Genomic DNA, 26,815 nt, shown 5'->3' with positions numbered 1-26,815 from the left:
TCCAATGCAAACAAAAATCTTGGAGGTAAGAAATATGCTTTTGTTTGTGTAAATGACTACTCTCGTTTTACTTGGGTTAAATGTAAGATTCCTTTACATTTTTACGCTAAAGCTATAAATCCAGCTTGCCATATTCATAACAGAAATACTACTCGAGCAGACACATCATCTACTATTTATGAATTGTCGAAAGGAAGAAAGTCAAATGTGAAATATTTTCATATTTTCGGAAGCGCATGATATATTCTTGTTGATCATGAATATCATAGAAAATGGGATACTAAATCTGATGAAGGAATTTTTTTAGGATATTCACAAAATAGTAAAGCTTATAGAGTTTTTAATAAAAGAACTTATGGAAACTATCAATGTAATCATAAATGATAATGAAAAAGCCTCCCTAAAACGAACAGATGATGATGATATTCCCTATTACAAAGACACAGACAATCCCTTACAAAAAAAAAAAAACAGATGCTTCTCCAGCTATTTATGAAGTTAATAGCATGAGTGATAATATTGATCCTTTATCTAGTACTCCTACAACTCCTTTAAAAGAAAATGCTCATTCTTCTCGTGCCCAAAAGAATCATCCTTCCAGTAGCATCATTGCTGATTTAAATACAGGGATTACAACTAGAAAGAAAATAGAATTGACTATGCCAAGTTAATTGCTAATATTTGTTATACTTCACCCATTAAACCAACTTCTATAAATGAAGATCTCAAAGATGAATTATGGATTAGTGCTATGCAAGATGAACTCTTACAATTCTAATTGAAACTAAATGGATTTTTAAAAATAATGTCTAGAAATGGGTTCCAAAACCTGATTCAACAAATATAATTGAAACTAAATGGATTTTTAAAAATAAAACGGATGAAAGTGGTCGTGTCACTAAAAATAAATCCCTACTTGCTCAAGGCTACTCTTAAATCGAAGGAGTTGTTTTCTAAGAGACTTTTGCTTCCGTAGCCAGACGTATTTTGCTTAGTATATCTTATCTTTAAAAATTCAAATTATATCAAATGGACGTCAAGAATACCTTTTCAAATGGATACTTAAATGAAGAGGAGGTTTATGTTACTCAATCCAAAAGATTCATAGATCCTAATCATCATGTATATAAATTAAATAAAGCTTTATATGACTCAAACAAGCTCCTAGAGCTTGGTATGAATGTCATACTATATTTCTTGTACACAAAGGTTATGCCTGAGGAGGAACAAACAAAACTTTATTTATAAACAAGTCTAATAAATACTTTATAATTGCTCAAATATATGTTGATGATATAATATTTGGAGGATTTCTTGAAGGAATTGTGAACAACTTCATTCAAAACATGCAATCAGAATTCAATATGAGTATGGTTGGAAAACTAGCATTCTTTCTTGGTTTACAATAAAACAAGAAAAGAATGAAATTTTTATTTCTCAAGAAAAAAATGCAAAAAGTATTATCAAGAAATTTGGTTTTGATAAATCTCAGTCAAAGAGAACTCCAATTGCCACACATCTAGGATTAACTAAAGATTATGAAGATGAAGCAATTGACAATAAACTTTATAGAAGTATGGTTGAGAGCCTATTGTATTAACTGCAAGCAGACTTGATATAACCTGTGTAGTAGGAGTTTGTGCTCGTTTTCAATCAAATCCTCGATTATCTTACCTTACAATAATAAAAAAAGAATTCTACAATATGTTCATGGTACTAGTGAGTTTGGAATTTTATACTTTTATGATACAAATTCAACTTTAGTTGGATATTATGATACAAATTGGGCAGGATGTTCTGATGATAAAAAAAGCACACTTCAGGAGGATGTTTCTTATTAGGAAACAATCTCATATGATGGTTCAGTAAAAAGCAATTTTGTGTTTCTTTTTCTCTAGCTGAAGCTGAATATATATCATCTGGAAGCAGTTGTACTCAGTTAATATAGATTAAACAAATGCTTCTCGAATATGAAATTCAACAAGATACAATAACACTATATTGTGATAATATGAGTGCTATTAATACTTCCAAAAATCCTTTTCAACATAGTAGAACCAAATACATTGATATCAAACATCACTACATTAGAGAACTTGTTGTAGAAAAAATTATCTCTTTAGAACATGTCAGGAACTTCTCTTCAATTGGCAAATATTTTTACTATCTTGATGCAGCATCTTTTAAAAATCTGAGAGCCAATCTAGGAGTTTGCAAATTCAATCCATATTAATGTATAGCCCATTTAATTTATTTGCATCTAAGCGAGAAAATCTGCGGACTTACTAAGCCCATATATTTCCTTGGTCCAAAAGTTTTCCTCATTTTTCAAACGAAAGCAAGAGAAGTTTATTTTTCCTTGTTCCTTGTGCTATAAATTATATTTATTTTCTAATTTGTGCCATGCAATTTTCTTTTTTTATTATTACTAGTTGGTAAAACGTATGCACGTTAATTTTTTATTTTATCCGATTAAATAAAAGGAGAGTAATTAATTACACAAAAAGTATGAAGTTATATTTATTTACTCATTATTTTTGGAAATATATTTTTCAGCTTCATTCTTGAGATCTCTTACTCAAGACTTGTTATAGACATGTGTATAAGTTCTAAAAAAATGTAAAGAATTTGATAATATAATTATGAGACGATCCATTCAATCGAACTTTAGATCCATCAATTATAAGATCCATAATATACTACAGTAGGGGTGAGCATCGGGCGATCGGGGTCGGTTTTCCGACCAAACCGCCCCGAACCGACTACAAGTCGGCACGGAAGTACGAAAACCGGCCTCGACTGCAGGTTCTAACGAAACCGGTCGGTCCAACCGACGGTCGGGTCGGTCGGTTTTCCTTTTTTTTTTCCTCTCCTTCTTTCTTTCTTTCCTGTTTCTTCTCCTCCTCCTCCTTCCTTTTCTATGTTTATTGCTTTCTTTTTGATAAACAAACGATTTTAAATGACGTTATTATGTTTTATTTCACTTTTTAATTTCAATAAAAAAAGTCTATGATATATATTCTATATTGTCTTAAAATCATATAATTGTGATTAAAAAATAAAATCAAGTTCTATTAATTTCAATGCTTAGTTTATAGGTAATACACAAATTAATAAAATAAACAACATAAAAATAAGAATCTAAACATACTACCAAAATGAAATATATATCAAATATTATAGGGTTAGAAACATCCAAGTTCAATTCAGTTCACCACATTACTATTAATAGTCACAAATACAACCAAAGTATGAACAAAAACACTATGATAATCTAGTCAATAGAAATATTACAAGTCTTGGATCAGAATTAGTTAATAATCGGTAGTTGACAACTTATCAAAATCTAGAAGGTCTTCAAGCTCCTTTTCATTCTCCATAACCACCCGAAATCCTACATAATCGATATGAAGAATTTACTAAATAATTTAAGATTTCACTAAAGTTACACATTACAACTACAAAAGATATCATGTAAAGATTTGAAAATACCTTCTTCAAATTTTGAAGCCTCTTCCAATTCATGTTGAAATTGAAGATGTATTGGATCAGAATTTAGCCAATTTTGAGTACATATGAGAGCCTCCACTGTTTTAGGAGCCAATGAGCAGCGTGATAAGTCAACAACACGTCCTCCAGTACTAAAAACCGACTCAGACGCTACAATATAATCTGGAATAGCCAAAATATCTCTAGCCATATGACCAAGAACCTCAAATCGATCACTGTTCATCTTCCACCACTGTAGTATGTCAAAATCACCTTTGGTCCTAACATTGGCTTCCAACAAATAGATATCAATCTTCGATGATCCCTGTTCGAAAGGTGTAGTAGAATCATCTTCAAATTCCTCAACAATCGTGTCGTAGACAAAATCTTCACCCACATTTTCATTCGAATCAAAATCAATATTAGTATCCAAGCCTGAAACAGTTTGTGTACTAGTTGTACTAGTACTACTACATCCTTGTCTACTCCCACTTCGAGTAGTACTATACTCATGAAAGAGACGTCTACAACATTGTTCCACTACATTTCCCATGGATTCAGCAACCTCAGGACCAAAAAAAATTTTCAAACAAAAAGATACAAATCTTAATTTCTTTCGAGGATCCAACACAATAGCAACATACAACAACAAATTATTCTTTTCATTGTTTCCCCAATATTTCTCGAATTTTAGCTTCATGTTATTAGCCATTCCAACTAACAATGCATTTGCACTACCCGCATTCAAACGTATACAATTCTGAACCACTGTAATCTGATGGAAACCAAGTTCGAAGTAGTATACAAAGAACCCGAAATCTTTAATGTGACATCATAAAATACTTTTAAAAATCGTATTAACATCCTAGCATTTGTCCAATCTTCCTTATTCGGTGACATATCATGTCTATACGAGGCATCTTCATCTTCTAATCTATCAAAAGCTTTTTCAAACTTAACAGCAGCTTCAAGCATCATATATGTGGAGTTCCATCTTGTAGGAACATCAAGACACACATAACTCTTACAAGCAATTTTTTTAAGTTCAATGCACTTTTTAAATTTCAAAAAACGAGCAAGAGAAGTTATAAATCGCACAGCATATCGAATCCTATCAATACAATCGTTATGTTCCTTAAAAGCATCAGTTACTATAAGATTCAATATATGGGCACAACAACGAACATGCAGAAATTCCCCACCAAACAATAATCCTTTATTGAATCTCTTTAAAAGATAAGCAACAGCAGTGTCATTCGAACTTGCATTATCAACCGTCAAAGTCATTACCCTCTCAATGCCCCAATCCTTCAAATTCTTTTCAATGGTTTTACCGATAGTATCACCTTTATGATTCTCAATTGGAGAAAAACTAAGTATTCTCTTATGTAATTTCCAATCAGAATCAATGAAATAGGCTGTTAGGACCATGTAATTAATATTTTGTCCCGATGTCCAACAATCAGTGGTGAGAGAAACTCTATACTTATTTTTTACAAACATGTCTCTCAAACGATTCTTCTCATTAACATACAACTTAAACACATCTCTAGCCACAGTAAATCGAGATGGAACAACAAATCTAGTATGATTTTCACATGTTAATTTATCCACAAACTTCTTAAACCCCTTACCCTCCACAAACTTAAAGGGCAATTCATCAACTATTATCATCTCAACCAAAGCATCCCGACAACCATCTAAACTAAATGATTCACATACAAGTTGTGAAGAATTATCTCCAACTTTGTCTTTAGGTTTAAAAGCTAATGTCATTTGAGTCGATTCGGTCGGTTTACCAGACCGACCGATCGCATAGCTTGAACCGATCGAACCGAAGTCGGTTTTCAGATTACAAAACCCGAAACCCGACCGCCCATATTATTTTCCGCCCGCCCGACATTGGTTCGTTCGGTTTCGATCGGTCGTTTCGGTTTTTCGGCCCACCATGCTCACCCCTATACTACAGTGGTAAGCACATCTTACATATTTCCATCGAAAGCATCCTTAATTACAAAATAGAAAAACCTAGTTCTTTGGCATATGCTTCTAACCGTTCTCTCTTTAGTCTCCCACTTTGGAGCGTTCTCTTTTTAGTCTTCCACTTTTACATTCTTCATCTTTGAATCCTCATCAATTTTGTTGCATCTTTTTGATTGGGTCGATTACTTGCTCCTAGACATGGCAAAAATTTATAAATGAAGAAATATACACAGACATATGTCTACATAAAAAATAGGGGACAAAATAAAATTAAGAAAAAAATAGAAACGAATAAAAAATACGATTTAGTTTTTTCTTCACACCCTTGACTTTGGTGTGACTTGTGAACACGAATAGAAAGAAAAACAATGAGATATTTGCATCCAAGAATTTGAAAAGGGAAAAAAATTTAAAAGGTTAAAAGAGATACAGAATAATTAGTACGAGAGAAGAGAATATGAATAAGTAGAAGATTAGAGGAATGTGATAGTTTTATAAGATATTTAATTTTTAATTAATTTCTAAAATGTAAATGAAAAACCATTTACTTTTCATCTTTTCATATCTGTCTACTTTAATTCCACTAAACTTACAATTGAATCAAAAAGTAGGTGGAGAGAGTGAGTTCCTATTACTAATTAGGTTAAAAAAACAAAATTAGTATAAATTTATCTCAAAACCAAAGAGTGATTTGAAACACTAGTAGGGTATAAGAGACTGTAAAAAGTATCTCCACTTTTAACACTTTTATATATACTACTTTAGATTATTATTATTATTGTTATTATTATTATTATTATTATTAGGGAATTTTTTAAAAAAATAGAAGAAACACCCCTAACAATCCAATTCTGTTTTATTTGAATATTTGTTTCAAAATTCTGTTTCAACGTTGCCTACCAAGGCCCAAGCCATCATAGCCCCTCGCTCCAGCCACTTTCCCCCGCCACACCGACCGCCGTCGTTTCCCTCACGTCACTCGCTGTTCCTAAACGTTTATAATCTGTTTTGAGTTTGAAGGTTGAATTACGAATTTGCGATTAAACTATTCTTCCCCTCCAAAATAATTTCTCCTGCCCTTCCCTCTCTTCGCCGTTTCCCCACCGCCGCTACTTTCATCCATTGCGCTGCCACCGCCCTTCGATCAGGTAACCTAACATTGTAGAAGATTGAAGCAAAAAATTTCAAGTGAATGGAAGTTGTTTGTTAGCGTAGCAGCTCTTTGAGTTTTATTTGGCGGTTATTGAAGCTCCACTATTCGCCCGGTTAATAATAGGCGGCGGTGACAGAAAAATTCCGCCTTTAGTTTTTTATTCTGGCTAAGTTCGTGTTCATAGCCTAATTTTGGGTAGTTTTTTGTTTGTTTGTTCGTAATATTGGGCGTTGCATTGTTAACTAATCAATACCGCGAGTGTCTTCTTTCAAATGGTGACTACTTTTACATATTTGGCTTGTGTCGTTCGTCCCTAAGAAACATTGGGGTTGGGGAAAGTTTAAGAACTCTAGGCACTGACCGCAGTTGTTTGGTGAACTATTTCTTCTCAATTTTGTTCCGAGAACTACTCGAGAGGATTATTTCTGGAAATTTTAAGTGCTTCTTTTGACTATTTATTGTAGTTTCTAAATTCTATTGAATCATTCATTACGTTTATGTTCTTAAATTTGTTATTGTTTCTTGCTCAGAATTTGTTTTTTCTAGAGTTTCCGGTAACCTGCATTTGAATGGAAAAGGAGGGGAATAGAATTTCTGACAGTGAAGAGGTTCCTGGTGATGTTATGCATGGTTTGGGAGTGGAAAAAGAGGTAGAAACAGGAGTGGTGGATAAAGAGGAGGAGGAGGAGGAGGAGGAAGGAGAGGAAGAAGTGGAGGATGAAGGAGAGGATGATATTGAAGAAGAAGACGGTTACACATTCAAATTTAAGGCCGGAGAAAATCCATTTGATTTTGTTGAAGGAACCGATTTTAGTGTCCAACCATATAAAAAATTTGAGCGCCTTGAATATGAAGCCCTTGCTGAGAAAAAGAGAAAAGCTCTTGCAAATGGTCAGAGGTAAATTTTCTTCTATTTCTGCTCTTTCACTCCCGTTTTTTCTTAACGTTCTCTCTCACCCTCTTTTGGGGGTGGAACAGTTGCCTTCCATTGACAGGATTGCACTGAAAAAAAATACTGGAAGTATCTACCTACGAAGGTTTTATTGAACAATATTGACAGCATGGTCCTACGTGGCACCTGCAAAATTTACAAAAATCATTTTAGTTACTGTTAGGTGATGAGATGATGGAATGTTGTGATGTAGTGTCAGTAAGAATTTATTTTTGTTCCTGTATTTTATGGTGGTTTACTAATTCATGCTAGTTGTATCAATTTTGAAAATTTCAATTTTAGAGTGGTGCATTTCGGTAGTATAAGGGCAGTTTTTCATTCATCCAAATGCACGAGCTAAAACAAAGCCTAGCTTGTGCCTAATTTCCTACTAACAAACTCACACACACACAAACACACACATATATTGTGTGTGTGTATATTAGCTCAAACTTAACCTTCTTGAATGTTCTCGTTCTTGCTGATTCTAACTTGCTTATGGTATGAAATTCATATAGTTTCCTTTCTTTGCCCCCCTAAAAACAGTGAGAGAGCTGCAAAGAGGGGCAGGGTAGAAGACGTTGCTGGTGCTAGCTTTGATGAAATTTTGGAAGCTATGAATTATGGATCTAGGAGGAAGTTAAAGGAGGTAAAGTGCATGCTAGTTATTTTAATTAAGCAGAGGAAGGGAAGCTTTTGGCTGTTGAAAGAAGTCATTTTGTCATCCCCTTCACTCTGTTGTATTATCAATATTCTTCACTATATTGGGCCTTTTAGTATTGTTTTTTTTTGTATTTTCTCTAATCTATTATCTATTCTAAGATGGAAGCTTTTCTGTGTCCTTGTAGCCTAAAAAAAGAGGTCGACGGAAAGGATCAAAGAAAAAACTTAATCGTGATGTTACAAAGTTGCTCGGTGATGCAACTTTATGTTATGCTCAAGGCCAGCACGAGAAGGTACAAAATCTTAGAGATGATCTCCTTCCCTTTGAAGAGTTCTTGTTAAGTCTTCACAACACAATGCCTACACAGAGAACAACAAGCGAAACAATCTTTTTTCTTTTCATATCACTGAATCTACTCCTTGAAACATTATGGTTGTAGGCTATATCTTTATTACGCCAAGTTGTTCTGCAAGCCCCAGATTTACCTGATTCGTACCACACACTTGGACTTGTTTACAATGCAATTGGTGATGATGTAAAAGCCATGGGATTCTACATGCTTGCTGCACATTTAATGCCAAAAGATTCATCTCTCTGGAAACTGCTATTTTCATGGTCAATGTGAGGTCCTCTTCCATCTATGAATATATTTTTAGAAGGCGACGTAATGCTTTTGTCAAATCAAGATCTACTTTATTTATAACTTCATATTCAACGTGGTATCAATTAGTCCAAGTTCATTAGAACGTTCTTGAGCAACCATCTCTATGCATTCATGTGTTCCGTCCTTACTTTATCGATATAAGGAAGTAAATGATGGACACAAAAGCCTGAGGTCAGGACATTGTCGTTGAACAATTGCATCTTAATTTTAAAGACCCTTCATCCTTGATTAGAATTAAAGGATGTATCTAGTGTATATTGTATGTGACATGCATGATGCGCCTAAGAAGTATAGCATAGGCTAATTTAGGAATTTCAGCCATGCCCGTGTCCTTTGAAGTCATTACTTTTAGTTTTAGTATATGAAGTGAAGAAATATGATTTACAGCTTGTAGATATTTAACATGTGCAGTGAACGAGGTGATATTGATCAAGCAAGCTATTGTCTTTCTAAAGCAATAAAAGCAGAGCCTGATGATATTAATTTATTATTTCATCGTGCGTCACTCTACCTTGAGCGTGGAGATTGTGAGAAAGCAGCTGAAACATATGATCAGATTCATCAACAATGCCTTGGTAACGTTGAGGCACTCATGACAGGAGCAAAGGTTTGATGTTTTATCTCCTAATTTTCCATTGGGTTTGACTTCCTTGGCGTTTAGCATTTAAGATTCCAAGATTATCATTGCATTAGTATGTACACGTTTCTCTTAGTTTTAAGAAGCTACTACTTGTTTTCTGCATTGTTTGTGTTTGGCCGATAAAATTTCCTAAACTATTTTCTCTTCTCCCGTTTGAATGTCATTATTTATTTTCTCTTCTCAAGTTGAAACCTTGTAAGTTACAAATATATATTTATTGAAAACATTGCAATCAAGACTTTGTTGTTCCAATCTTCTCATTAGCCACAATTCAATAAATTTTACTTTTGTGTAAATTAATTAATTACCCATGTTATTCAATCCATGACTTGCAGTTAATAATTTTAATGAAACACAACGCCAAGCAGTCTTGATGTAAAATTCTACTTCCTAGTGATATTTGATTTCTTACTAGTCTTGTTCAAACCTAGAAAGTCTGAGGGTGTGTTTTGCTGTTGTCTATTGTTTATTTCATCAGAATACAAATCCATTTGTGTTGTTTCGTAATTTCATAGAATGGGTTAATTGTTTTTTTTTTTTACTTTTGAGCTTCAAAACATTCTTGTAAGGAGTTGTGTCTGATTCCCTGTTAGCTGGCTCTAATTGTGACTAAAATCTATTCTCTCCTCGCTGTTCTCTCTCTTTTTTCTGACTGTGTCCTGCTTTCCCTTGTTAGCTGTACCAAAAATGTGGTCATCTTGAACGTGCAATTTGCATTCTTGAGGACTACATTAAAGAGCATCCATCGGAAGCTGATTTAGATGTGGTTGATCTTTTAGCTTCTTTATACATGGGAAGTAAAGAATTCAGCAAAGCTCTTGAGCACATTGAACATGCAGATAGGGTGTACTGTGCCGGAAATGAGCTACCTTTAAACTTGACAGCTAAAGCAGGAATCTGCCACGCTCATCTTGGAAACTTGGAGAAGGCAGAGGTCAGTGTGGTCTTCAATGCATAACTACCTTAAGCGGTAATATTTATATATCCATAGTGAGCCATGTTAGTACGGTAGTTCATTCATTGGAAGTTAAGCTATCATTTTCTGTATTTAGTTGTTTTATGTTGTCGATGGGCTGATTCTTTAGGCAGTCTTCATAGAACACTTTATATACAGATAGATAGATATACACACAGAAACAAAACAAAACATCCTAGCTCACTGTTTAGAAGCATATAAAACAATAATTCTTCACTACAAGATGTTTTTTTTTGTGGTATGTTTGATTTATGTGGGCTTGGTTTTTTTATGCTCGTGTATTCTTTTATTTTTTCACAATGGAAGTCGTTATTTTCATCAGAAAAGAAAAAAGAATTGTATGCTTGGATGCCAACGATGATTAGATAAATAACCAGAGACATAGTTAGCATTCTTTATTGGTGGGAAGCTGAAATAATTTAGTTAAAGGCTGTAAGCCATTTTACGTTTAGGTTTGTACTTATTTCTGGCTGTGAAAAAATAATCTTTTTAATTTAATTCTTTTCATCTATATCTGATTTATGGTACACTTAGAAATTATGGCCAATAAAGTAATGCCCTTCGAGGGCCTTATGTGTTTTTGTTAAACCACCGATATTATTCACATATAATAGGAGAAATAATTGGAGACATAAGGGGAAGTTAGCACAGGATATGTTAGTTAGAGATGTGGAGGAGAATTCAGAGAGAGGAAACTATAGTGGTGGGCCCAACAGTTAGTTGAGATTGGAGAGGAATTTAGGCCGGGGAGATAGCAGAAATAGTGGTGCAGAATTTTGGAGAAATTAAGAGGGCTATTTCACTCCTTGAGAGACAGGAGGAATAGTACACTGGTTCTGAATCTTCCTTGCTTCCTTGCTACTTTGTTTTGTCTTTTATTTTGTTTTAAATTTGATTACTGTATCTTTGCTTCAGTTAGGGAAGGATTGAGATCCTAGTAGTATTGTTTTGCTTTTTGTTTATATCAAATATTGTAATTCCGTTTGGATATCAATAAACGTAGAACCACCCTATCGGTGTTCTATCTATTTGGTATCAGAGCATTAGAATTTGGAAAAGCGTAGGAAGATGGCTAAGAAAAGCGAAGAACGGTTGGATTTCGTGGAACGGGAAGTTAGGGAAATGCGAACTGAGTTGAAGAAGCTACCCGCAATGGAGGAGAATATGTCCTTGATTTCGAAGAGTATTGAAAATATAAATGCGCAGATGGAGAAACAACAAACACAATAGCAAGCGGTCCTGAAATACATCGAAGGAATCATTCGAGAGAAGACAGTGACAACGGCTGAATTGGAGGGATCCCCAAGTGGGGGAAGGGAAGCGAATGTACAATAGAAGTGTTGGTTGGGGAATCGAAGGGAGAACGGAAGAGTGAGGATGACAAGGCATTTGATAGGAGCAAGTTTAAGAAGGTAGAAATGCCGATCTTCAATGGAACAGACCATGATTCATGGTTGTTTCGAGCAGACCGATAGTTCAAGATTCACAATCTAATCGAATCAGAGAAAATGTCAGTGGCTATTATTAGCTTTGATGGTCTGGCCCTTGACTGGTATCGATCTCTGGATGAACGTGAATCTTTCAAGAGCTGGGATGATTTGAAGGAAAAGATATTAACAAGGTTTCGAATGATCAGGGATGGAACGTTGGTAGGCAGGTTTTTGACGATCAAACAAGAGACCACGGTGGAGGAGTATCGGAATAGATTTGACAAATATCTAGCTCTGGTAGCATTTTACAATCGATGGTGCTTGAGGAGACTTTCATGAATGGGCTCAGTCCATGGTTGAAAACCGAAGTTGATGTTCTGGAACCTCAAGGGTTAGCCGAAATGATGAAGTTGGCTCTTAAGATTGAGAACAGAGAGGGTAAGGAAGGAGTGTGGGTTGATCAGTGCGTATGGAGGTAAGTTCTAGTACAATCTGCCTAAGGCAAAGGAAGGGACAAAGACCAAAACAATGGCATCCACAACTAGTGGAAATACTCCCATGAGAACAGTCACACTCAGAGGAGTCACAACAGCGGATAACCGAAGAGAAGGACCTTCCAAGCGTCTGACAGATGCTGAATTTCAGGCTAGGAGAGAAAAGGGGTTGTGTTTTAAGTGTGAAGAGAAATATCATGCTGGCCATCGTTGTAAAGCTAAAGAAAACAAGGAGTTAAGAATGCTAGTAGACAGCAGAATGGAGAAGAGTGTGAGATCATTGAGGAAGATGGAGAAGAAGAAGTGGTGGATGAGAATGTTATTGAGGTAGGAGCAGTGGAAAATTTGAACATAGAGCTATCCATTAATTCGGTGGTGGGGTTGACCAATCCGGGAACTATGAAGGTGAAGGATGAAGATGTGGTGGTGCTGATTTACTATGGGGCTACCCACAATTTTATATCCGAGAAATTGGTAACCAACCTAAATCTACCATTGAAAGCTACAACCAATTATGGTGTAATTCTGGGTTCAGGAGCAACCATTAAAGAAAAAGGAATTTGTGGAAAAAGTAGAGGTATTGTTGGGCGATTGGAAAGTAGGGACAGCTTCTTGCCACTTGAGCTGGGTGGTGTTGACATCATACTTGGTATGCAGTGGTTGCACTCTCTTGGAGCGACTGAAGTGGATTGGAAGCACTTGGTGATGTCCTTTCAACATGGAGGAAGAAAGGTCATAATTCATGGGGATCCGAGCCTCACTAAGAAGGGAGTAAGTTTGAAGAGCATGATGAAAACTTGGGAAGGGGAAGATCAGGGGTTTTTGGTGGAATGTCGAGCTATTGAAGGGAAGGTACTGTGGCAACCTTCTACGAAGAGGAGTATAAGACAATTGTAGATAATTCTATTCCTCCATTGTTAAAGAAATTTTCAGATGTGTTTGAATGACCAGAGATATTGCCACCCAAGAGAGGGATAGAGCATCGCATACATTTAAAATAGGGTACTAACCCAGTCAATGTGAGGCCTTATCGCTATGCACATCAACAGAAAGAAGAGATGGAAAAATTAGTTGATGAAATGCTGGCTTCTGGAATAATTCGACCTAGCACCAGCCCATATTCAAGTCCTGTCTTGTTAGTAAGGAAGAAGGATGGAAGTTGGAGGTTTTGTGTGACTACCGATCGCTTAATAATGCACCATACCAGATAAATTTCCAATCCCTGTCATTGAAGAGCTGTTTGATGAGTTGAATAGTGCAAATATGTTTTCTAAGATTGACCTTAAAGCCGGCTATCATCAAATACGAATGCATCAAGAGGATGTGGAAAAGACAACCTTTCCCACTCATGAAGGGCATTACGAGTTTCTAGTCATGCCTTCTGGTTTGACTAATGCACCTTCTACTTTCCAAGCTTTGATGAATGCAGTTTTCAGGCCATATATGAGGAGATTTGTACTGGTTTTCTTTGATGACATCCTAGTACACAACAAAGGATTGGAGGAACATATACTAAGACTTGGAATTAGTGCTGGAAATTTTGAGGGCAAATGAGTTGTATGCTAATCTTGGCAAGTGCAGTTTTGCTAAGGAGAGAGTAACTATTTGGGGCATGTTATCTCTGGAAAAGGAGTGGAAGTGGATCCCGAGAAAATTAGGGCTATTAGAGAATGGCCTGCTCCAACCAATGTACGGGAGGTAAGAGGATTTTTGGGTTTGACTGGTTATTACCGTAGATTTGTGCAAAATTATGGCAGCATAGCAGGACCACTTACTCAACTTCAAATGGGAGTTTCAAGTGGAACGAAGAAGCTACAGCCTCCTTTGAAAAGCTAAAGACAGCTATGATGACCTTGCTTGTGTTAGCAATGCCAGATTTCAATTTGCCTTTTGAAATTGAAACGGATACTTCTAGCTATGGAGTGGGAGCTGTGTTAACTCAAGCTAAACGACCTATTGCCTATTTCAGTCGAACCTTAAGTTTGAGGGACGAGGCCATACCGGTATATGATTTGTAGTGCAGAGATGGAGACCATATCTTCTGGGCCGCAAGTTCATTGTGAAAACTGATCAGAGATTACTGAAGTTCCTGCTGGAACAACGTGTCATCCAACCACAATACCAAAAATGGATTGCTAAGTTGCCTGGATACTCTTTCGAAGTGGTTTATAAACCAGGGTTGGAAAACAAAGCCATCGATGTACTATCTAGGGTGCCACCTACAGTCCATCTAAACCAGATTTCAGCCCTTGCCCTAATTGATTTGGCCAAAATACAAGAAGAGGTGGAGAATGACCCAAAATTGAAGGAGATTAGAAGTATGGTTGAACAAGATCCAGAGGAGTTTCCAAATTTCACAGTGCATCAAGGAGTCTTACAATTCAAAGGGAGGTTAGTAATTTCCAAGAATTCTTCTTTATTTCCTACCATTTGACATACCTATCATGATTCAGTATTTGGTGGACATTTTGGATTATTGAGAACCTATAAAAGAATTACTAGAGAACTGTATTGGGATGATATGAAAAAGGATATAAAGAAGTATTGTGAGGAGTGTTTGATTTGTCAAAAGAATAAAACACTTGCTTTGTCACTAGCTGGATTGCTAACTCCCCTAGAGATACCGGATACCATATGGACTGATATATCTATGGACTTCATAGATGGATTGCCTAAGTCTGTTGGTTTTGAAGTTATATTTGTAGTGGTAGATAGGATGAGTAAATATGCACACTTCATGGCACTCAAACACCCCTATACGGCTAAATCTGTTGCTGAACTCTTTGTGAAGGAAATTGTTAGGTTACACGGATACCCAAGATTCACTGTTTCTGATCGAGATAAGGTGTTTGTTAGTAACTTTTGGAATGAACTATTTAAGTTAGCAGGCACAAAACTCCATAGAAGCTCAGCGTATCATCTACAAACCAATGGTCAAACAGAGGTGGTGAACAGAGGGGTAGAAGCTTATCTCCGGTGTTATTGTGGGGAAAGACCAAAGGAGTGGACCAATTGGCTGCATTGGGCTGAATATTGGTATAACACCACCTACAATAGCTCAATTGGCATTACACCGTTCCAGGCTGTTTATGGAAGGCTTCCACCTCCTCTACCATATTATGGAGATATGGAAACACCCAATTCTACTCTAGATCAGCAGCTCAAAGATAGGGACATTGCTTTGGGGACTTTGAAGGAACATTTACGCGTAACCCAAGAGAAAATGAAGAAACAGGCAGATTTGAGGAGGACGGCAGTGGAATTCCAAATTGATGATATGGTTTTCCTAAAACTCAAACCATATAGACAACTATCACTACGAAGAAAGCGCAACGAAAAGCTGTCCCCAAAATACTTTGGTCCTTATAGAGTGTTAGACAAGATAGGTCCAGTAGCTTATAAGCTGGACTTGCCCAGTACAACAACGATTCATCCAGTTTTCCACGTGTCTCAGTTGAAAAGGGCGTTAGGGGGATCATACTCAAGTACAACAGCTTGATTCTTACTTAATGGAAAACCATGAATGGATGATACAACCGGATGAAGTATGCGGGTATAGAAAGAATCCTAACACAAAGGACTGGGAGGTGCTGATAAGTTGGAATGGGTTACCACCCCATGAGGCCACGTGGGAAGACTAATGATTTCAAATATCAATTTCCTGACTTCCACCTTGAGGAGAGTAGTGTTAAACTACCAATATTGTTCACATATAATAGGAGAAATAATTGGAGAATAAGGGAAAGTTGGCACAGGATATGTTAGTTAGAGATGTGGAGGAGAATTCGGAGAGAGGAAACTATAGTGGTGGGTCCAGCAGTTAGTTGAGATTGGAGAGGGATTTAGGCCGAGGAGATTGCAGAAACAGTGGTGCAGAATTTTGGAGAAATTAAGAGGGCTATTTCACTCCTTGAGAGAGACAGGAGGAATAGTACTCTGGTTCTGAATTTTCCTTGCTTCCTTGCTACTTTTGTTCTGTCTTTTATTTTGTTTTAAATTCGATTACTCTATCTTTGCTTCAGTTAGGGAAGGATTGAGATCCTAGTAGTATTGTTTTGCTTTCTGTTTATATCAAATGTTGTAATTCCATTTGGATATCAACAAAAGTAGAACCACCCTATCGGTGTTCTATCAGTTTTCTAAGTTTCTTATGGAGATGCATCATTGTATGTAGGGCATGTTCCACCATAGGTGGGGCCTGTTCTATTATGGTAGGTTGCGATTTTTTATGTAAAATGATAATTTCTCTAGCTTGCTCTGTATACTGGGATCTCTTGGGTAAGAGTGATAATATGTCTGCATATAGCTTGAGTTTGAAAATATTGTACTTACCACATTATATTACTTCTAGTGCCTCTTTGCTAATTTGAGACGGGAAACTACCTATGATCACTCAAATTTGATGATTGAAGTTGCAGACTCGTTGCTGAGTCTTAAGCACTATAGCTGGGCATTGAAGTATTATTTGATGTCCGAAGAAGTAAATGCTGGAGAGAACATGGTAAGTTGATTATGGTTTTCAGTTTTTCCTTTGAAGTGGGTTTTGGAAGGGTGGGCTGATGTTTTGACTTTCAGATTGAACTGCTTGATTTTTAGGGTAGTATTAGATGACATTTTACATAATTCTAATAGATCTAATAAGTTTACCACTAAGCATACATGTCTTAGGCTATGTGATAAGAAATTCTCAGATTACTGTTCGTCTTATTATGTATGCTGGGTTTTCTTCAATCAATTATTTTTTTTCCACCAGTAATCTTTCTTTTCCCCCTGCATAATGGGTTCAACCCAATTTTCATACTTTTCCATGTTTCTGCATTACATTTCTTACAACTAAACTAAACTAAACATTTGTAATTTATCATCAAAATACAACCGGTAATTCTTGTTTCCTTTTCTTGGTTTTGCTTTAATTTTGGTTGAATGATAAAATTGAGGATTAAACCTCATTAATTTTGTAGTTTCAATTGCTTAATTCAATTAATTTTATCTAGTTATATTTTTGATCTTTGAAAGGGTTAGGATATTAAGATTTATTTTTTTAATTTGTCTGAACATTGTTCCTTGAGTTTTGTTTTATATTTTACCAAGATTAACAAGGCATTACTTTTGTTACAGGGGATTTTATACCAAAAAGTTGCTGAGTGTTACTTATCAACTAATGAAAAGGAACAGGCAATTGTTTTCTTTTATAAAGGTGAGGCAAAGTTCTCAGAATGATTTGATTAATGGCAGCTAAAGCTTCTTTATTATTTTTTGGTAGTCCGACATCATCTCATGGTTGATTTCAAATTGATATTTCTCTCTGTAATTTTTCTTTTATCCATGTCATTCTCGTTTACATGTAAGGAGGATGATATACTTTACTGAATTCACTTGTCTTTTTCCTTTTCTTGTTTATTTGAAACAAAAAATAAGCTTAACACGTTGAAAGTTACCATTAATGTCTGGAATTGAACCAGATAAAACATGAAGTTATATCTTAAAGAACCTCGATTCAAACCTTACAAACCAGACTTGTGTTAATTAGGATTGATTTATAAATATAATAGCAAAACTTTCAGCTCCTTTCAATAAAAACTCTAGAAGAGGCATGAAACTTTGCTAAATCAAGTACCTCCCACCGATTTTTTGCCCTTACAGTAAAATGCCAAACTTTCCACATGGAAGATTTGACGACATGGGCCCATAAGAGAACTCTTACCTCTCTCTTTGTAGTTTCTTCTTCTTCTTCTTCTTTTTTCTCCTTTATTTATTTATCTATTTTTATTTTTTGTTGCTTTATAAGGGATAGCCACAGGGAAAATAATCCACATTTTCTTCCAAAGAACAGTTTTAACTCCAAGATAACCTCAAAATTTATGGCAGTTGATACCAAATTTTAAGTTTCTAAAGTACTTGACAATTGTTCCTTTGCAGTGCTTCAACATGTTGAAGATAACATTAATGCTCGATTAACTTTGGCCTCCCTCCTCCTTGAGGAAGCTAGAGACGAAGAAGCCATTTCATTACTATCTCCTCCAAAAGATTCAAGTATGTGTTCTTTAAATAATTACCATGTGCTTTATCACTTGCAAGTTAAAAGATGGATGGAGCTAGCAGGTGTTTCTTGCAATGCTTATCAAAGGATTTTAGGTACTTATGACTTTATGCAGACCCAACTAGCTCATCTTCCGGCAAATTAAAACCGTGGTGGCTGAATGAGAAAGTAAAACTGAAGCTTTGCCACATATACAGAACTAGAGGATTGCTTGAGAACTTCGTTGAGGTGATCTTTCCTTTGGTCCGAGAATCCTTATATATCGAGACTCTTCAAGAAAAGGTAAATTCTTAGATATCATTCCATCAATGAAATTTGATTTATTTTCTCATTAAAAAAAGAAAAGAAAAGAAAAAAAACATTGTCATTGCTCTGTCACATTCAGTATTTATTAGAAAAGCAATTGATAGCGAAGGCCTATGGCCCTTGTTTTTGCTTGAAAAATAAGTACCTTAAAAAAGAAACTAATAGCAAAAACCTTATATTTTGCGGGTCCTATTTCATACCGTTGTTTTATTGTCGTTTTTTGTTTCTTAGATATCCCTACCTTAATGAGCGATTTTTCTTATTAGCATGTTAATATTTAGGGTTATTAATTAAGAATTTAAGATATTGTTAACCATTACAAACTCTTTAGAGTGTCTCTCTCTCAAATTTCTTCACTGCATTAGTTTATTTTTATTTTTTAAAAACTTTTTCCATTTCTAGATCCCATGTCATTTCTGTAACAATAACTTGTTTGGGTTTTAGATTAAAGTGAACAAGAAGAAGCTTCCAAGGAGGGTTTTGCTAGAGAGAGTGAAAGTACTAGATGGACGTGAAACTGGCAACCTATTTCGTGGATTCAGACCTGTAGCTCCGAAATCAGATTTGTAAGTACTGAAGGTCTTGGCACTATGTTGTAGGAATATAATTTTTAACACAAACTTTCTTACTTTCCTCAACAAGTCTGATTTATGAACAATGTCCTTGAATGGGAATATGGCTGCCTATAGTGAAATAACATTGATTGTTTTGGACATTAGAGTAATTTTAACTTTCTAAATCACCTGGAATTCTTGATTAGATTGTTGGAATATAAGGCATGTGTTAGGTACTGGATATTTAGTTTGATGTCAGTTAAGGGGTATAAGGGTAATTAGATAAGATAGGAAGTTACTAGTAGTTATTGTCCAAGGGTGGTTACTAGTAGTTATTGTGTAAGCGTGGTTACTAGGGTAGTTACAACTTGTTATAAATAGAGGGAGGGTTAGTCAGAGGAGAGCATTCGGTGGAGTGATCTAGGGCTTGGGTGAGAGTACTTAAAAGGGAGGTTCCAAGTGCCATATACTTGGGTTTATCTTATATTTTCTTATAGTTACATTATAATAAATTCATATCTTGTTCTTGTTAGGAAGTATCCTAACAGTATATTTGGGAGTGGTTCAAGAATAGTTCGAATAGTTAGGAATTAATTTCCTACGAGTTACTTTGACACCACCCAATTGTTGTAGAGGGTCAGACGGGTTTTCCCTTAAGATTAATCGATGTCTGCATGGCCTGGACACTCATTGGTATAAAAAAAAGTTCAAATAACTTTTGCCAATTTCAAAATCACTAACACGTTTTTAATTATTCAAAACCAATTTCGGTGATATGACAATTGCATTTAGAAGTGCAAAATTAAATATCAAATTAATTGTTTGAGTGATCAAAGACATGTTTTAGAGTTATATATTAATTAAATTTTTCTTGATAGTTACAACATCTCAGAGTTCAATCTGAATTGCATTGCTTTTATTTCCTCAGCATAATTAGGGCATGTAGTTGAATGGTCTTCGTGTTTTGGTTTGTTTTGTTCCTTATCAGATTAGTTGTTTTTGTTTATCAAGAATTGTCTCATTTGTTTTCCATGTTTTAATATCCTAAGTTGTAAAGACTCTATGTTAGCCTTGTTTGTCTTAGTTTGTTGGATACGATGAGCTAAGGGAGTGTCAACCTAGTTGAGATGTCTGAGTGTGCCTACTTTTTTAGGCTTTTTGCTCACCGTATAATTCTCTGTATAATTCTCTGTACTATGAACTTTAGTCGCATTTTTAATCAATAAAAGAGATTCGTTTCCCTCTCAAAAAAAGAATAAAGACATTTTTCAAAGTGAATTTGACTTTGAACATGAAAAAAATGATTTTAACAATTTCAAAGTTACTTCGAAACATGCACATAGTAATATTACTACAATGGTTAGTACTCTCAGGCTCCTTCTGATGTAGAACATCCTCCTTTCTTGATGTTTCTTTAAAGTTCTTTAATATTTCTTTAGCTAATTCTTGAGTCTCTTGAATTACCATTCTTGTATCTTGAGATTAGTTTTTCTTTAGTTAATTCTTGTATCTTGAGTTAGTTCTAAAATAACTAATTCAATTCTACAGTTAGTTCTAAATTAACTAACTTCAACAAACTCTTGTAAATTTCCAGCCTATAAAAGACTTCCCTTCTCATTAATAAAAAATATCATAAGTATTATTCATAAAGATTCCTAAAGACTTTGCATTACTGCATCACCTTCTCTGTTGGCTATAAATAGGTCTTGATGCTGATCGTTGACTTGAGCTTTTACTATCCTTGTGGTCACCAGTTCTAGTCTTCTAGTTCCCCATTTCTCCATTTTGCCAAGAAAATGAAATCTACTTGGTCATATTTGCAATGCTAAAATGGTTTCTATTTTGTGACTAGCATCTCCAATTTCACATCCGAAGTACTTCATTTGTTCTATATGTATCAAGTAATAAGCCTGAAAGGTTTGTCAATATTTGGTCCTGACTAAAAAAAAGCTCCTATTTGAATCAACCCAAAAGGAAAAAAAAGAGATATCCTTTTTATGGCATCAAAAGGCAATGGTTCATTAAGATTTCAGTTTCCATAACCTTTCCTTCCTGCTACTTGGCTTTTTATAAATCCCATTTCTTTTCTCTATATACAATCAACATCCTTGCTTTGAAGGAGCATATAAAAACTTGTCTGTATCTGAATTAGAACAAAAGCATCCAGAGCAAAGAGATTACTTCAAAAAAGGGATAGAATCAAGGAAGAAAAGAAGGCTAAATTACTGGCTGCAGGAGTCAACGTGAGCTATGATGATTTAGATGATGAGCCAGCGGTAACTTTTTTGATTGTTTGCTCATTTTTATTGCCTATGCTAGCAAAAATTCAACTAAGAATGCTTTTCTTTTTCTCTGTGATGTCTCTAGCTACGGATGCATCGAGAATCCCCCCTGCCTAACCTTCTGAAGGAAGAAGAACACCATATTCTTATTGTCGATGTAAGTACCTCTGTTTTTTCTTAATCTTTATACTTCTCTCTTTGTTTATCATTCCATCACGCCAAATAAACATTAATCATGTATCCATCTTTATGCAGTCCCATTTGTTTCATTACCTAACTACCATTTAATCAAATACTTAATGCTTTCCTTGTGATTTTTCATAGTTGTGCAAGGCATTGGCTTCCTTAGGAAGATGTTCTGAAGCTTTAGAGATTATAAGTCTAACTTTAAAGTTGGCTTTTAACTCATTATCGACGGAAAGGAAGGAAGAACTCCAGTTACTTGGAGCTCGTAAGTATTTTTCTCAAGTTACATCACTTTAATAAATCTATTTTTCCTGTTGGCCACTTTATTGGGTGAAGGCCTTGAATTACATTCTCTCACCATACCTCTCGAATTGCATTGTTTTAATTTAACTTGAGGCATATATCTGCCTTATTCTCATTGTTAACTTCATGTTCACAGAATTAGCTTTCAGCTCAACTGGTACCATGCATGGTTTCAACTTTGCAAAGCACGTTGTTAAGCAGTACCCTTACAGCATCTCGGCTTGGAACTGCTATTATAAAGTAGCTTCATGGTATTTCATTCTTTGATATTTTAGCTGGCTTTGAACAAATATCTATCATCATGTGTTCATGTTGTACTAAATTAAAATATCTATCTGCATTTGAGACATCCTTCATTCCGGAACACAAAGGATATAAAAAATTGCAGGGAGATAAGGAGGATCTTCTCCCGAACATGGAGGATACCTTTTATTCCCTCAATTATAGCTACTTAGGCAGAGTGTTTTCCTCACAAAAAACACCCAAGTTTCTTTTAAGATCTTCAACACTTTTTGGTAAGCAATTTGAAAATAGAAACAAAAAAATTAAGGGGTTCAGTGAAAGCCACTTCATTTTTAGATATGAGTTTGGTAGCAAATTCATAAATTGGTTCCCTATTTAAAAAATTGTTCGAAATATGTTTTTATCGAAAGAAACGAAAAAGAACAAAACAAAAAATTTACGTGGAAACCCTAGTATAGGGAGAAAAACAATGGTGTTGGAATTTCTTATTATTTTCTTGTGCACACAATAATACAAAGGGGAAGCTTAATAGGCAACAAGAGTCTTATTAAAAAAGGAAAGAATAATTAGGGTAATATAAATTACATAACTATCCTTGGACTTTCAACACACAACAAGCTCACCAATTCTAACAGTTTTAATATTTATGGACCATGAAACTAGTCGTATTTGCCCCTTGAATATAAACTGTCATTTAATTTATGAACATAGTCTATGTTAAAAAATTTACGAGTATTATTTCACATTTGGTAGAATTCATAATAAAAAAATAAATGGATTTATATTAAAGTTTTTATCCTTTTTAATACAATTCTCCATTTTTAAAATTTCGAGTTCAAAAGGTGAATTGACATGAAAAAGTTGTTTTTAAAATTTTTACTATTTGAATCACGGAATCAAAAATCAGTTTTAAAAACACACATCCACCGAACCGAAGCATATTTGTTGAACTTTGGGAAAAAGATAACATAAAACAAAAGGTTTTGATAAGTTTCAGCGGATTTGGAAACTATAAATGGGAGGACTATGGTTTCTTCCTTGCACACAGTTTGGATTTAGTTGGGGGAAGGAGAGAATAGTCTGGGTTCCTCGTTTAGATTCTGTCTTGAGTACTAATACTAGGTAGCAAGGAACATTAAAAAAATTTCAATTTTTTTTGTGGACCTTGGTATTTCAAACCTAATTTGTTATTTGAGAAACAAAAGGCGGCCAATTTATACATGAAAGTTCCTGAGGGCTCCCGGCTCTCTACTCTCCATACTTTGCGCAAGTCCTCATTTTCTGGGGGGGCCAGTTTTTTCCAGCTTGGTCACAAGAGTCGGCCCTCAGATTTTCTTTTTCTCGCAAATTTCGCCCCACCCCAATTTCCTATCAAAGTTGCTTTAGTTCCAGCACTTTAAACCATTTGTTTCTATTTTATTAGAATATATAAAAAGTACAAGGTGAGGATTGAAACCTATGACCCTAAGGAAGTTAGAGATCCTTCCTTTCTAATAAATTAACATCATTGAAACCATTTTATCCTTCAGTGAGAGTTTTGATCTATTAGTTTGGAAAAAGGAAGACTTCTATTTACTCTACATGGTCCACATCTTTTCTTTCTAATAATTTAGTACTTCCATAGGAGCGTGGTTTTTATTCTTGTTTTTTTTTTTAATGAACAAATTATTACATACTTAGAGGCCTTCCTGTATTCTAGTTTGACGAACCGGGATTCAAGGCATTGCAAGCTTCTGAATAGCATGCAAGCCAAATACAAAGATTGTGCACCACCCTATATCATTGCCGGGCATCAATTTACCACCATTAGCCATCATCAAGATGCTGCAAGGAAATATCTTGAAGCTTATAAAATCATGCCGGATAGTCCCCTAATTAATTTGTGTGTTGGTATGATTCCTGTTCTTCAGGTCTCTTGTATAATAAGAACTACATTAAAAAACTCTTAATTTGAGATACTTATATCTTTCGTGCTTGCTACAATTTTCTTCCTTGGCCTAAACAGGATCATCCTTAATCAACTTGGCTCTTGGATTCCGTCTTCAAAACAAGCATCAGTGTGTTGCGCAGGGCTTGGCATTCCTCTACAAAAATTTGAAGCTGTGCGATAACAACCAGGTATTGGATAATTATTCTGTAATTGCACGAGTCGTGATGTTATATGGTTAAAATCTTTGGAATGGACAATCTAACCTGGAAAATGGAACTGTGTGTCATTTAAGCTAGTTTCTTTAATTATTTTTTTAAAGTAAGAAACCAAGTGAGAAGAATAGAAGAATATACAAAGGCATTAAAAAAATGCCCAAGTTTTGGTCATAAAAGTTGTGATGCCTAAGTTATGGTTATTAAAGTCATGATGCAAAAAGATATGCTGTATTTCCCATGGATGGAGGGCTAGATGTTCCAATAGCCCAATTAAAGGGTCATTAATTGGGTGGTGGTATGTCGGTAGGTAATTAGAATGCGAAGACCAAGCGGATAGTGTACAGTTTTGTGGAAAAGTATAAGGGAGGGAGTTGGCCAATGCCTATAACTTGTATTGAAATTGCTGTAACTTTGCTGCAGCTACCGACAAATGGCTTTGCTCATTTGGCTATCAGCAAAAAATCTGGTTGGTTTTGGTCTATATATGTCTAACCTAAGTGATTTGGGTTTATAGTTTCGAAAATATTGATCCAAAACCTGATTTTCCCACCATTCTTGCAACATGATGTTGTTTGTCTTGTTAATTATCTGCAGGAAGCCTTGTACAACATAGCTCGAGCATATCATCACATTGGACTGGTGACACTGGCAGTTACATATTACGAAAAGGTGCTTGCAACTTACCAGAAGGATTGCCCCATACCAGAACTTTTTGGTGAGAATCGAAACATTAAACATCAGAATTCAGTCTATTGTGACCTACGGAGAGAAGCAGCTTACAATTTGCATCTTATTTATAAAGAGAGTGGAGCTCTTGATCTTGCTAGGCAAGTCCTAAAAGATCATTGCACATTTTAAGTAGAAAGCATTTTTTGTTAGCAATAGCATAGCAGCATATAACAAAAGAAAGAAAATCTTATCTTGTTTTGATAGAGATTGTACAAAGGTGGAGGATGTATAATATGGTAGCTCGTAAAAACTCGGATATATTATTCTACAACCGAGTTTATAAGGATTCAGTTGAGTCAGTATATTATGTATATAATAACTATCTATGCAGGAGATCAGTTATTAATTCAGCAGAACGTAGTTTTATGTTTGTATGGGTAATTGAGGTAATTTTTTTTAAGCCGAGGGCACAAGTATCTCTCTCTTTACATTGGTCATCAAACTTATCTTCTTTATATATATTAAGTATTTCTCATGAAAAATTAAGTATCAGAAACTCTGTTCAGCTCGTGGCATTGCACTATGAACGTGGCTTCTATTATTCTTTTTATTAGGTCAAATTTACAAAAATGGAAACCGAACGAGAGTTATAGGAGGAAATTTTTAGTATTACGGTAGTATGAAAAAATTTTCTATACTATCTTCCTTTAGTGTTGATCACTTAAGCATCTATTAAGAATGGTGTGGGGTTCACACAATAAATATCTAATAAATATCTAATAAATTATTAAACTATATAATGATGGGTCAAATGATTAGCACATAGAAATTGGATTTTGTTTAAAATTCTCTCTGCTTCCACCTTTTGAGGACTGAAAATTCTAATTACTTTCTGCCATTTTCTTTTCTTTTTTTTTCTCAAGACATGATCTATAGAAATAAATGACCCGAACGAAGCAACTTGAAGACATATTGGCTCATTAATTTCTTCCATGAGGTGTAACAATGGGGTTTTTCTTTCTTTCTTTTTCTTTTTTAATGATATACCTACTATTTTTTTATCTCTAAACTTTAAAAGATTGTATTGATTCAAATTCTTAACAAATAGTATTATTTATACCATAAATTTTGCTGAGTATTTCAATCGACATTTCATAGATATCTCGTGCAAAATTGTTAATAAATAACATTTACGATCTCTTTAAATACAAGGATTTGAAGAAATGCGTCAAAATTGAATGGCAAATTTTTGAATAGCAAATCTTTATTAAATTTGTGCAGATTTGCATTTGGTTGCCTTTCTCTATTTTCCTGCACTTACGTAGAAAAGAAATTAAATGATAATTTTCCTACTACTTTGGTTGAATGTTATGAGAATAAAAAATTAATTTAGACAACTATTAGAGATTTTTAAATAGAATAAAGTGAAAATAGTTTGAAATCACTACCAAGGGATAAATTAATCTTTTTGTCTTTGTTTAGTTGACCATATAGGATTGACTCAAAATTTTCATCTTCGGTTGAAGGTTGTCAATGACATGTTGTGTTGGGAATTGAAGAGTAAAGTCGTAAATTCTAAAAAATTGTGAATTCCTAAAATTCTAGAGTTCACAACTCTTTGGAGTTCACTTCACTCTACTTTTTGTCTCATAAACTCCTTTTA

At 34.9% G+C, this 26,815-nt stretch overlaps 2 protein-coding genes and 1 long non-coding RNA gene across 5 annotated transcripts; 1 reads left to right on the top strand and 2 right to left on the bottom strand.

Moving 5' to 3' along the window:
• Positions 1 to 3,148: 3,148 nt before the first annotated feature.
• Positions 3,149 to 3,617, bottom strand: LOC127148777 (uncharacterized). Its single transcript, XR_007819865.1, has 2 exons — positions 3,493 to 3,617; positions 3,149 to 3,394 (listed from the first exon to the last, which is right to left on the bottom strand). It is a non-coding gene; the product is annotated as an uncharacterized LOC127148777 (long non-coding RNA).
• A 43-nt stretch (positions 3,618 to 3,660) lies between these two features.
• LOC127148947 (zinc finger BED domain-containing protein RICESLEEPER 2-like) lies at positions 3,661 to 5,265 on the bottom strand. Its single transcript, XM_051083381.1, has 3 exons — positions 4,333 to 5,265; positions 3,776 to 4,264; positions 3,661 to 3,672 (listed from the first exon to the last, which is right to left on the bottom strand). The coding sequence occupies exons 1-3, from the start codon at positions 5,263 to 5,265 to the stop codon at positions 3,661 to 3,663; spliced, it is 1,434 nt and encodes a 477-aa protein (XP_050939338.1).
• Positions 5,266 to 6,342: 1,077 nt separating this feature from the next.
• LOC103490044 (uncharacterized) lies at positions 6,343 to 25,612 on the top strand. Of its 3 annotated transcripts, none has more exons than XM_008449413.3 (19): positions 6,344 to 6,620; positions 7,172 to 7,523; positions 8,103 to 8,205; positions 8,405 to 8,512; positions 8,660 to 8,841; positions 9,296 to 9,491; positions 10,201 to 10,458; positions 16,776 to 16,925; positions 17,543 to 17,621; positions 18,344 to 18,457; positions 18,580 to 18,746; positions 19,215 to 19,336; positions 21,477 to 21,600; positions 21,692 to 21,763; positions 21,931 to 22,057; positions 22,232 to 22,346; positions 24,038 to 24,228; positions 24,344 to 24,456; positions 25,078 to 25,612. In XM_008449413.3, the coding sequence occupies exons 2-19, from the start codon at positions 7,195 to 7,197 to the stop codon at positions 25,339 to 25,341; spliced, it is 2,814 nt and encodes a 937-aa protein (XP_008447635.2). In that variant the 5' UTR covers positions 6,344 to 6,620; positions 7,172 to 7,194; the 3' UTR covers positions 25,342 to 25,612. The 3 variants fall into 3 exon arrangements, with proteins under 3 accessions (XP_008447636.2, XP_008447635.2, XP_008447634.2); XM_008449412.3 differs by having other exon boundaries at positions 6,345 to 6,620; positions 7,156 to 7,523; XM_008449414.3 differs by lacking the exon at positions 24,038 to 24,228 and having other exon boundaries at positions 6,343 to 6,620; positions 7,156 to 7,523; positions 25,078 to 25,198.
• The last annotated feature ends 1,203 nt before the right edge of the window (positions 25,613 to 26,815 follow it).

This window comes from Cucumis melo, chromosome 4 (genome assembly GCF_025177605.1).
Source record: "Cucumis melo cultivar AY chromosome 4, USDA_Cmelo_AY_1.0, whole genome shotgun sequence".
Taxonomy (NCBI): Eukaryota; Viridiplantae; Streptophyta; class Magnoliopsida; order Cucurbitales; family Cucurbitaceae; genus Cucumis; species Cucumis melo.
The sequence above is the reverse complement of the archived record's forward strand: the minus strand, read 5'-3'. Positions and strand labels throughout refer to the sequence as shown.

Bases quoted from the DNA above. Each gene is read 5' to 3' on its own strand.
- LOC127148947 (XM_051083381.1), bottom strand. From the start codon at position 5,265: ATGACATTAGCTTTTAAACCTAAAGACAAAGTTGGAGATAATTCTTCA. The intron at 4,265-4,332 runs GTATTTTATGAT...GGTTTCCATCAG, and splicing joins TGTTAATACGATTTTTAAAA to ATTACAGTGGTTCAGAATTG.
- LOC103490044 (XM_008449413.3), top strand. From the start codon at position 7,195: ATGGAAAAGGAGGGGAATAGAATTTCTGACAGTGAAGAGGTTCCTGGT. The intron at 8,842-9,295 runs GTGAGGTCCTCT...TAACATGTGCAG, and splicing joins CTGCTATTTTCATGGTCAAT to TGAACGAGGTGATATTGATC. The intron at 24,457-25,077 runs GTATTGGATAAT...AATTATCTGCAG, and splicing joins AGCTGTGCGATAACAACCAG to GAAGCCTTGTACAACATAGC.